Below are 12,606 nucleotides of genomic sequence, written 5' to 3' on the forward strand. Positions count from 1 at the left end.
TAAGTTTCCCTAACAAACAGTTTCCAGGAAAAATCCTTCCTGCTTCTATTTAGGCAGTGGTAATGCCCCAACTGCTGGGTTACAAACATCCCATCCTCAGGGGGATTCCGTGAAGTTACCAAAGACAACAGGAGTGATGTAATGGACTTAAAATGAGCACATCACCTTTTATGTGTATTAAGGCTGAATTACTTGTGCTGCTTAAATCCTCACACGTTGTTTTGTAAAGATATGATCGCCTTATAACATTGTTAACAGTAATTAATGCATCCAATTTTCTATGTTATTTTAAATAAAATAAATCCCTTAGTGACTTGAAAAAAATAGTTTCTCTTCACAGTTTCTCTTTTTTATTTGCCATATCAATGACCTTGCAAACACTCCCACATAACTGCTCAGTAGGTTGCAGCAGGCAGCTGCTTTCTCTGCTTGGCCAGTTTACAGCAGCGTTTTTCCCTTGAGAGCAATTCATGTGTCTGAGCAAGCCAAGAACTAGCCAAGTGGGACAGCTGGAATTAGCTTCTGTGCAGCTGGTTCTTTGTACCTTCTTTCTTCATCAGGCAATAGCTTCAGAGTAGCTGTGTCCACAGAGCTTGGTGGATTTACCCCTAGCTTGTAAAGTACATCTCCCGCGGGAGATGCCTGTGGCTGTGCGTTGGCTTTAGCGGGAGCTCAGGCTAGGTTATTCCAAAGACGCTGGAAGCTAAAAGTCATATCGAACTGGCAGTGGACTTAACAATTCACAGGCCTGTGAATTAAGACTCCCTTAACTGGCTTCCATTTGATCGTCCCTGGCCATGCCTCACAGTGGTTGTCCCTGCCAGGGCTGGTCACCACATCTTTATGTGTCTGGCTTATGCAGTCCTACAAGGAGCCCTACTAGATGACCTCTCCTCCACCCCAGAACCAGGGGCATGAGGCTTTCATGTGTTGGAAGGAAGAAATTTAAGTAGTCTCTGGAACCCTCAAAAAGCAAGTTCAAGTGGGGATATAAGCTAAATATATGTATAGAAAGACCCTTATTATTGCTGGGGAGAACTTAATCTGAATGAGTTAAACTAAGAGAAAGAAGTTGACATTCACCTGCTGTTACATTTTCCTCACCTCCTCTCCTATGAAACCATGCACGGTTCTCTCTCCTGCCAGGAGCCTTTCCTTCAGCAGGCTGATATGCCTTCTGGAAATGGCTTTCTTCCTTGTGGCATATGACTGCTGGCTGAGAAGAGGGATGGGGTTTCTAAATTGCTTTCTTTGAACTTGAGAGAAGGTCACAGTCATTGCACTGACTTTTTACCCCATTGCACAATAAGAGTGGGGGCAGGCAGGATGAAAAGTGGAAGCAGGGAAGGTGTTACCAGCAGGGAAATGTCTTTCTTTGATCTGAAAATGGAGATGATCAGTAAGTTTGCAGATAGGAGGGACTGTCTCCTTCCTTTCACATCCAGCTGACTGATCCCTAGGATACTGTAGGAGCCCTCCAGGTTTTTCTTAAAGGCTGGAAATGTCACAGCCAGCCACCTAACACTGATTTTCCTGTTCTTTTGCATTACAGATGTTTCTGTAGAAATATAGGAAAAGCTTCTGTGTGAAAAACTCCAGATCCACTGAAATCACTAGAGTCACTTTAGTGTCTGCTCCTTTTCATTTTCTCTCATTCGATGCTACCCCCTTAGTTTTAGACCACAACGGCTTCTGCTGCTCTTTCACTTTATGCACTGGCAGCACTGCAGTGTTAATGGGGGGGAGGCGGTTTCCACCCTGTTGGACTGGATATGCTGCAAGTTTACACAACCTGTTACTATAACACTTGGAAGGAAGAAATAGCTTATTTTTGGCCCAAGTTAAGGGGACAACCAGTGGTGGTGGTTCCATTTTGACAAGATGCTTACATATGTTTTGACCTGTTTGCCATCTCGATTCTCATCTTTTCCATCCTAAAAGAAATACTGATGTCATTCCCTATGTCTAGCTTTGGACATTAAACAGAGGCAAGAATTTTACATCATTTAGTCTTAAATGTTCTCCGAACTAGTCTTCCTCGTAAAATGCTCTGCTCCATCTCACTGTAACAGTAAGCCTCACTGAACTGTTGTGCAACTTCTGCTGCCACAAATATTTCCCTGAGATTGTGTCAAAATCTATTGGGAGAGGTGGAAAAGAAGAAGAGCTCCTCCACAAGCAGGGAATATAGAAATAGAAAATTAAATAGGAAACTGGCTAAAGTAAGGGACTCATCTATTCTAGGACAAAAACTTAGGTATTCTTGAGGGAAGAGAGACTTCTAATGTTGACTTGATATTTTGCCTTTCTGTAGCTTAAAATTCTGTTTCAAGAATGTTGAGAAAGGCTATTTGTGCACTGGCTGGCAGGCTTGGTTGAAACGCTGCTCTGAGTCCCACATGTTTTAATGGGGTACCGTGCTGCAGGCAGCATCCCTCCTCCCCAGCAGCACAAAGCATGCTCCTGGCTGTGTCACGGCAGGGCGTTCAAAGAGCTCTGGAAGCAACATCTCCCCTTCTTCCTACATTGCAGCTGGGCTAGCCATGCTTCAGTCCAGCCCAGCTGGGGCAGCTTGGGCTGTGGAGTTGAACATATGTGATGAAGGAGAAGTGAACGGGGTATCCCTGAATGCAACCCCCTGAGCAGACCGACTATCATGCCTAGCACAATGACAGCTCTTTTCTGGGGCAGTGCTTACACACCTGAGAATCCCCACTTGAATTTGTCCCAGCTGCCAGCGCCACGATGCTGGAGGATAGAGATGCCCGTGGCAGGAGGCAAATCTGTCCTGCTGCACTGCGGAGCAGGCTGCTGCTTTACACACCTGCCCCTTGTACCCCTGCTAAGCAGCTAATCCAGGACAGCTGGATCATCCCCTGAAATTGTCTCAGTCAATGGAGCTCACTGTCTAGATGGCTACATGATGTGATGATGCCTTTTGCATCACTTGAGGATGTGGATTTAATTAGGCAACTGCCTTAGAGTACACACACCAGCTAACCAACTCTTGGCAAGAGAGCTCTGCAGTGTGAGTAGGGGCACCTATGGAGGAACTGCCATGTAATAATGAAATGAATTTGAAGAGTCCAAAAAAGTAGCATTTTCTGCAATCCTGTACACAGAGAGGCAACAAAACACTACATTCCTCGCAGAACTGATAGGTCTTATCTTGTTCCCTCCTTTGAAAGTAGGAGAAAAATCAAGAAATAGTCAACACAGCTGGGCTTTTCTTTTTGTTTACTTGGAAAACTTGTTTTAACCATCAACTTTAGCAAATTTTGGCAGTTACAAACCTGTACACTTTTTTTTTGTTGTCGTTTTGTTTTTATAGCAAAAGAACACAAGACAATACTGCCAACAGCAATTATGAAGGAACAATTAATTTTCGGATGAAGGACTATACCCACTCAATGTGATAAACCTTCCCTTTTGCATAAGGTTGAATTTGTTGTCATTGGAGAAATGACATCTCTTAATACCTACTTGAAATGGCATAAAAATCATATCTCTATTTTTTTTGTGCAAAACACATTCATTTAAAAAAAGTCAATAAAAAACATCTTCTTAAAAACAGAAAAAAGTTAAACAAAAAGAGCTGAACCCAAAGGAAAGTTACAGTACATTTTGAAATGATTAAAAAGTTTTCAAATCTAAAACTTTTTTGTTTTTTGCTGTTACCTTAAAAGTTTAAACCAAGTTTGATGACTCTTTAGAATTATATCAAACAAACGAACAAACAAAAAAAATTAAAGCGACCTGATTGGCATCAAATATCTACAAAAGCCTGGTAATTTGAAACCATTATATACATTATTTTATAAATTCTTTTTAAACACCAAAACATACATCTTTTACAAACCAGCCTGCTTGCGACAGGTAAAATTTACAAGACAATCTTTTCTGATACAGTGCTTTAAAGAGAACTGCTTTCACTCCTAAACATCTTTGTCACCTCCTGAAAAGCGGCAGTATGGGCTCATTGCATTGTTAAATAATAGCGATTCAGGTATTCCTATGACAGAAGAATGCTACAGTTCTGAGGGCTCCAATCTCTTTCCATAACACAGTTCAAGTGCACTCTTAACACTGGTAAAGATTACTTATGGCCTTTGTGTAATACAACATATTTGCAATTATTGCTTTTCATTTTTACATAAAGAAATGAATTTAATTTCATTTCCTCCCCATCCACCCATCCCTTGGATGATGCAGCTAATTTACTAACTGAATGGCCCTTCCGATAATGGAGAGGTTAAATGTCATGTTTATGAAACACAGGCTAAAAGCCATGGATAATGGGCAATATCCTAAATTTCTAAGGCTCAAACCACAGTTTGGTGTATTGAGAGGAACAGAGATGCAAACAGGCAAAAAGCACAGTTTTACTGCATGATAAATGATGGTAAACCATCAGAGAATGAACCTGAAGATGTAGCGCTCTCGTTGGAAACCTATGAAATGTCCATTATTACTCAATGGATAGCTCCAAAAAATACCAACAAAGCACAGATGTACTTTCACTACTGGTTTTAAATAGCTGGTTTTGTCCATTATTAAAGATGCTTCTTTTCAAATGAAGCTTAGCAGAACTGGATCAGAGCACCTTCAACCCTTTCTTCCATGACTGCAGTTATTATCGGCTATAAGGATACACTATAGCATCCATTTAGCTCTTTCTAGCAGAAGCTCAATGAGGAGTAAAGCCGTGTTCTTAACCATTTGTCCTGTCCAGCCCACATTTCTCTTTACAATGGAATTTATAATGAGCCAAAAGCAACATTTTTTATGTCGTATTCTCAAAGTTTACCACCTGCCTGGCTCACAGAGACAACAGGCTGCTGTGTCCCCATTCATCAGCACTTCAGTGGCATGCATTTTTTTCACTTTGCTGCACCCACTCTGAGTTTCTGACTGGAGAGGGTACCAATACATCAAGGCTAGCACTACTTCAGACTACACTAGAGAATTTAGAGAAGGGGAGAAAAAAAAAAAATCGGAGGACCACAATTTAACTTGTCTGTGGGACATGCAGAGAGGGAGAGCCCGCTTGAGAGATGGAGCACACAACTTTCTGACTTCAGGAAAACAGTGGCAGTGAGAAGCCTTTGACTCCTTCCAGCCTTTTACTGCAACTATAGGTTAAAGAAACCCATGGAATAATTCAGGATCAAAGACATCACCGAGCCTTAGGAAAATAGCTTGATTGACTAGAAATCACAGTTCTGTAATGAATCTCTGCATTGCAACATCCTCCTGGTTGCCTTGATACGCTGGGTCCTACAGGAGGGTCCTATAGGAAGGCAACTTTACAGTGGTCTTCTAGCAGGGCTGTCCATTTGGCCCCACTGGAGGGATGTGATTCTGCAGCTCCTTGGTGCCACCTTTGGCCCTTTGCCCTGCTATAAGATACTGGCTCAGGACAGCAATCATATCCAGTATCTATGGTTTTGTGGGTTTTTTTTGCCTTTTTTGTTTTTTAAGATGTTTATAATACAAAGGCAAAATAATTAACATATTTAAGAAAGGTACATAAGCCTAATTTTTCCTTTTGCACTAGGCCACTTACTGTGGTATTGGCAGCATAAATTATGTTGTCAGTCACTTTAAGGCTCTTTCCATTGCCAGAGTTATCAAAAAGGCTGTCAATGTGCATGACATTCTCAACCTGATCAAAACGCAGAGAACAAGCACCCTTTTACTCAGAATCATACACCCCTGGCAAAGTCAGTGATTTCTGATACAAGCATATATTTGCATTTTAACAAGTTGCTTATTTCTTTTGTTGTTTCTTTACAAAAAGCAAAGACTGTCTTGATCCTAAGAGTTATAATCCACTGATACTCAAAAGTATTTTATTAAGTCTATGAAACCTCTCCTACAGATGTTTCCAAAAGAAAATACCGTGTAGTGGAGCCATCTACAGGAACGTGAATTGAAATACAGACACACAGGATTAGCAGAGATGTGAGGGGAAGCTCTGACAGAACCAGGGACCTGGCAATAACAGCAGCAGCAATATAAAAATCATCATATGGCAGAAAAAGAAATATCTATTGCATGGAATAATACGAACACTAATTCTTATATTAGGTTATGAATGTGTTGTTAACTTCCAGGTTAGAAGATTATAGCTTGTCCATGTAGAGCAGTAATTAAAAAGAAAATAAAATGGTTTGGATTAACAAAAGTGATGTTAATATGAAAATCTTACTCCCTAAGAGGTATTTCACCTTGAGATCTGCATTTGGGTCTTATCATTATCAAAAAGAGCCAGAACATAACATAAAGGCCACAGAAGTACCAATATTCACAGAGGGGCATCTGTTCGAAGACGGATTAGGCCTATTCGATTTGGAGGGGAGGAGATATTGAGGTATAGAAATCATGAGTGGGACAGAGAAGGTTGAACGGGTGATCCTTGGCACCTTCCCAACAGCACTTTAATAAGTAGGTGTTCAGTGAAATGAAATGGCAACAACATCAAAACAGAAAAAGTACTATACATTGTATTTATGCATATTTTACTAGTAAAACTCACTACCAACAAGATATTACTGAGGCAACAAGCTTGGTAAGAAACATTGATTTTTTTTTTTTTTTTGTATGGCAACTGCTAGGCTCCCATCATATTCTCCCTCATGACACTTTTGATATGTCCCAGTAAAGTTTTGGTTTTGGTGTCTCAGGCGTACTCAAGAATTTTCACTACAGGAAACAGATGACAAGTACACTTCATAACTAGGGAGGGGCTCGAAAAGAACTAATTACATAATGGAGGAAAATGTCTCACATTAAAACTGAGTAGGAGCAAACCTCATGTAAACTGCAGCCCAATGCTAAGAGAGCATTACAATCTCAGAAAGTCATACCAACTTTAAAAGTGCAGCTAAATTTGCAGCTATGTTTTTCAAACTCAGATGTTCCTACTCTTGAAGAGACATCTTGAATTGAATTGCATCTGCTTTCCTGCAACATAGACTTCATGAACAATGCAAGTCATCCTCTACCTGTGCCTCTAGGCTTGCCAAACCATTTCATGGCTTATTGGCAAATCCCTCAGTTCCTTGCAATCGCAATACAAATTTCCATTGTTTTTTTTCTTGAAAACACAGGGATAGTAGCAGGGAAAAGGGATTGAAACATACCATGAGCACATTCAGAATATATCACTGTTACAGAAGCATGTTTACTTTGAGAAGACAAAGTGACATTCATAAATTCGATGGACAGGAACTATTTGCAGACAAGTACTTGATAATACTTGTATGTGCAGTACATTCTTTCTAGAAATTCACTCAATTTATTCATGTACCTGTATAATGAGCTGTTTTCTAGTGAAGAATTGCTGCACGATCCCAAAGAAAATATCTACACCAATCTTTTACAGCTATATGAGCTACTGGGGGGAAGCAGCAACATATGGTACCTATGCCAAGAATTTTAGAAATCCTGTTTTATTAAAAGTGTTACAAGCTGCAATTATTTAAATTACATTCTATGAAGAATTTCTTTGTGTTGGGGGCAATTTCTGAGTAAACAGTTCCTGCATGTCAAGAAATGGCCCACAATTTAATTTTGGGTGAAACTCAAGTCAGTCAAGAACATGCCCTGGAATACAACTGCTGAAACTATCCAGTTAAGATGTTTGACCAAAAGACAGGACATGGAAAGCAGCAGAGGAAACCTGTGAATGAATCTGTTCATCTATAACAACAATTTATGTACTCAACAGCTTTTCAGAATGACAGAATTATGCCATGGAAGGAATGGATGAAACCCCAGCAGTAATGCAGACTGCAGACTCACATTCATTCTATAAAGTATACAGATGCTGTAAAATGCAGTGGTAAAAACATTTTCATAGCACTGAGCAACAGGTATGTATATTCTGCTTTAATACATTGACTGAAAATCCCATATTTCCATATTGCACTTAGCTGCTCAGGCCAAGTCAGTGTGAAAGGCCATTTACTCCAATCAGGCTGAGAGAAGCATAAAAGCATACAGATGCTGTGGTTTTCCTCATCCCACAACAATATTCTGAAGTCTGCCAACAACCTTTGGAAGTCCTCAAATCCTATGAAATCACATATCCAGCGGAAAATCTAAGGCCAGATCTTTGGCCGCAGCCCATCCGTGCAGTTCCACCGACTGAGTCAGTTTACAGCAGCTGAGAACTCATCCCGTAAACTCTAAGGATGGATATTTGCCAAATGACATTACGGTAACAATTTGAGGTTACAGCAGCGTTATATGCAACTTAATTGCAACTAATTTTACTGCAATAATCATAGCATGACGACTGCTGTTAAAGAGGTGATTGCCCAAGCAAGGAATTTCAAAAAAACCAGCAGCGCTTTGTAGATAGTTAGCTTTCCCAAAGTTTCCGGATACATGTTCAAATTGCATACAGAAGTGAAGGGAGGCTGTGCAGCTGGGGCAAAACTGGGCCACTACTGAGCCAAACTTCGACATTTCTAGAAGTCCTCACAGGTGAAGTTACGCACACGCACCTGACATCAGGTTTTAAAAAATGGCAACCAAAGCAGGCCAATTTGGAGTAAATATACACTGTATAGATGTTGCTCTATATGCACACAAAGTAGAATGAAATGCTATGTAACAAACAAAAGCATAGATAAATATTTATGGGCAATTGACTGGTCACTTGTTTTTGATAGGTCAATTTGTAAATGCTGTTTTTTCAGCCATCTGACGTGTTGTACACAGCAGCCTCACCGATCAATTGCTTTCACTCTTTCACTGACATAAAACTTCATGCAACAGTACATCTTGGAATGATCCATACCAGTTCCTTAATACTGTGGGGACACCATAACACTGTAACACTTTTAATAATACAATACAAAAAAAAAAAAAAAAAAAGAAAAATCAAACTTTGGGGAAGAGAAAGAAATTATTTAGCAATTATTGTTTCCCCCTGCCTCAAAAGCTGAGTTTTACTCTTGGTAATAAATAGAAGGTACATACTCTCCAGATTGTCTGTAACAATTTTGTGATGTATAATACTTAGCACAATTGGTCTCTTCGTGTCTGCACATACAGTATCATTTCTGAACAAGTTAATAATGGGTTATACTGTATTTTTGCCTTGCCCAATATATATAGATACACCTTCAGCAAAATTTCTTCTCAATATTTATACTATTAATTTGACCAAATGACAAAAAAAAAAAAAAAAGAGAAGAAGAGGAGGAAGAAGAAGAAGAAGGAGCTTCCTTTACACTTGTGTCTGATGCTGGGTCTCCACAAATGGAATGTGAACATTTTCTAGGTTGAGTTCCTCCACGCTTTCATAGTCACTCATGGCTACTTCGGAGTCATCAAAGCCGCAGCTGGCTGAGACGTCAGAGGAGGAGGCATCTAGAGAGTTGTGCAAGGATAAGGGCATCTTACCTGCAGTAACGTTTTCTGTGTTCTGGCTTGGGCCAACAGCAAAAGTACTAAATTCGTTCCCAGTCTGAGACCCCGTGGTGTCCGTCTCATTGGGGAACTGGTGAGGAGGGAGGTACTGGCTAGGGTGGAAGTGCGGCCGTCGCCTGCAGTCGGGGCTGAGCGTACTTGCCATTGAGACCGGCTGCGAGGGCGGGAGGGTTTCATACTGGTCCGGATAATCCTCTGGAAGAGGAGGCGGTAACTGGTCCTGGCTTAAAAACTCCTCTTCATGAGGGGGAGGGTAGTCGCTGTCGATGTCGTAGCCACCAAGGTAGTAATCTGTCTCCAGCTCTCTGGTACTGCCGTGATGAGCCGAGCCTCCATCCGCCGTCTCAAAATTGGGCACCTCCTCAATGTCAGACAAGCGCGCACTTGGCATCCAGTCAGAGGTATCCCAATGATACGCTGCAGCGGGAAAGAGAACCAGAGTGCTCCGTTAGGATGGGGCCGCCAAGGAGAACAAAGCGTCCTGCATGCACTCGCCTCCGAGTCCTCGCAGCACGTTCGTACCGCAGCATGCGCCACAGGCCATCGACACAGGTCAGCCATGCTCTGACCGGAGGGGCAGGGGAGGAGAACAAAATTGTGCTATGATGCTAGCGCAAACAGGCCAAGAAACAGAACACGGCCGCTCTCGGGCATTTCGCCTTTTAGAATGCTACTAGGTTGTATTAGAAACTATGAGTCCAAGAAATCAAAATGACAAAAATCTCTGAACTAATGTTTTTCACCGTTACTTGAAAAAATCTATAAATGAAGTCAGCATGCTTATGGTATCACGTCTAGTCTCCCCTTCCACCTCCAATGACTTCGTTGCAAGAAAGAAAGTGTGCAAGCAAATAATGTGATTGACTGAAAACTGGATCCTGAAATAAAGAAGGTGGCTGGCCATTCTCATGCAGCATTTGAACGCAACAGAATTCAAACAAAAGAAGACAGGCGAAGCAGTTCAAGAAAAAAGCAGATCAAATCAGTGCCCTGCCCACCCCAGCCCAGTCCAACAGGCAGAAAGCGTCTCAGAAAAAAATCACCTCTGTTGTAGTTCTGTCCTTGATCCATAACAGACACTGTCAGATACAAAGTGAAAAGTAAAAACTGGTAACTTGGAGCTTGTTACCAGCACAGCATTATACATGAAAATACAAAACTCTGCATGCATATTTCTAAAGTACAGCTGCCTCCGTGTCGTTTTAATAGGATTTTTAATTGTTCTTTATTTTAGCATACAAGATAAGCTTGCCCAGTCAAATGGAGACATACATAAAGAAATGATTATGTCACGTGTATTATATTCCTTTTCTATCATATCTTAATTATTTACCCTCACTGAACAGATACGGAATTACATTAGAGCTGGAATTCTTAATACAAAAAGGGCTATCCACCATTTCTACGGTTTATAATTGCAAAGTACATTTCTCTCTCACTTGTTCACTTTGAAACAGAAAAATAAGAATCTACCATTCTCAGGGCCGGTTCAAACAAATCTGGGCCCACCTGGGCTCAGATACCATGGTGATGGGCACGGTATAAGAACCTGAATAGAATAGAATACAAAGCCATTTAATGGGGCCGTCAGCTACAATGCCCCACAACCCCATACCCACCTCCCACCTGCACTGCCATGCTAGCTGGTGGGGAGGGAGGCATTCCAGTATGGAGAGGGTGCAGGGGTGGGGGAGAGAGCAAGGAAAGAGGTTTTATGTGAGACGAGGGCGGGGAATAAGCTGCAGCATTTTCTAGATGAGATGCTCTTGTTTAGCCACATGTTATTGGGCTTCATGCAAGAAGTCACTGGGCAAGGTCTCTCGACTGCATTGCTGGAGGAGGTCTGGCCAGACAAATAGACCTTTATGGCACTACAGTGCTTAACCTTGGGGCTCAGCCACAGACAAGGGCAGAGAAGGCTATTCTCCAGGCCTCCATCTACTGGAGACCACTCTTGCCCTTGCTTATCACCACATAGCGCATGTGGTGATAGCGATTTCTTCGTTAGCTCGTTAGCCAGACAGTAGCTTTCTACCTGCTCTGCGTTAGCCTGGGGTGAGGAGGGTTGGGGCTACTGCAGGTTTAGCAGCAGTGTCTGAACCGGCCCTAACCACTCTTCTCCTTCTTCACTTCTCTCTTTTTCCTAAAGTGGATTTTGCTGTCTTTTGGTCAGTGTAATGACATTGCACCCGAGATGCGTCAGGTCCCTCCGAGCTGCGTGGTTTCAGGATCCAGGAGAACCTCACTGATGTGCTGACCTGCACGACCCGTGGCAGCTCCCTGGGGAAGGAGCCCCATCCTCCCGCGGCTCCGCGGCAGCGATCCTGCCCGCCGGGCACCGGGAGCTCCGGTGCGGCTAACTGCTTGCTGCCTTCACCAGCTCTGCTGCAGAGCATGCAAGGTTCATAGGTCTCAGATAAGGAACTGGGAAGCGGGAAAAGCATTTTCAGGGACAGCCTCTTGAAACTGATGCCAGGCTGGCTTTTTCTGACCTGGAAAGTATGATGGGGAGCCAATGTGTTTGCTTAAGCTTTCCTTTAGGAAGGCAAGGCCATTTACAGTGGCTATGGTTTCTTTTCAAGGTTATTTTCTTATTTTTTGAGCGGGACTTTCTTTTTGAATTAACTTTGGCTAGTTCATTTTATTTGATAGCGAGAAGAATGGCACTCTTACACTTCAGGAAATCAGTAAATGTACTATAGACAAATACTCAAGTGCCATCACTAGCAAGGAGTAAAAGTGCTTTTCAAAATTACCGTGACACTGGCTGAAGAAAAAAATCAGTCTTTTCACAAAAATAATTTACTTGATCATCTTTAAGCATTATGCAGACTGGATTAGCTGAAATCTGCAAAACCTGGCTTAAATTTGCTAAAGACATATGAAATTTTGGACTTGTGGATAACTTGAGTTGATGTTGAGTTGACATTTTCCCAAGGATAAGGTAAATGTTGTACAAATAAATAAAAGTAATGTTTATCTATCATACATCACGTTTCCCCAGTACTTTACGGAAGAAGAAAAAAGTGATATTCCTGTTTTACAGGTAGGGAAACCAGTTCACTTGTAAGATAACGTGCTTGAGGTTACCCAGGAGGTCAGTGGCAGAGCTGAGTCTTGGGTCCTTGGACCCATATTCAGTGGGCACATCAACCCCAGGGG

At 41.8% G+C, this 12,606-nt stretch overlaps 1 protein-coding gene across 7 annotated transcripts in view; it reads right to left on the minus strand.

Moving 5' to 3' along the window:
• Positions 1–3,220: 3,220 nt before the first annotated feature.
• Positions 3,221–12,606, minus strand: part of FAT3 (FAT atypical cadherin 3) — a 427,681-nt gene continuing 418,295 nt past the window's right edge. For 3 of the 7 annotated variants that reach the window (XM_069808407.1, XM_069808406.1, XM_069808405.1), the window contains 2 exons: positions 10,488–10,523; positions 3,221–9,861 (listed from right to left, as the gene is read on the minus strand). In XM_069808407.1, coding sequence (XP_069664508.1) covers positions 9,242–9,861; positions 10,488–10,523 — 656 coding nt within the window. In that variant the 3' untranslated portion in view covers positions 3,221–9,241. Of the gene's footprint in view, positions 9,862–10,487; positions 10,524–10,917; positions 10,994–12,606 lie in introns of all 7 variants that reach the window. The other 4 variants (XM_069808410.1, XM_069808409.1, XM_069808408.1 and 1 more) reach the window with 2 other exon arrangements.

This window comes from Haliaeetus albicilla, chromosome 20 (assembly GCF_947461875.1).
Source record: "Haliaeetus albicilla chromosome 20, bHalAlb1.1, whole genome shotgun sequence".
NCBI lineage: Eukaryota > Metazoa > Chordata > Aves > Accipitriformes > Accipitridae > Haliaeetus > Haliaeetus albicilla.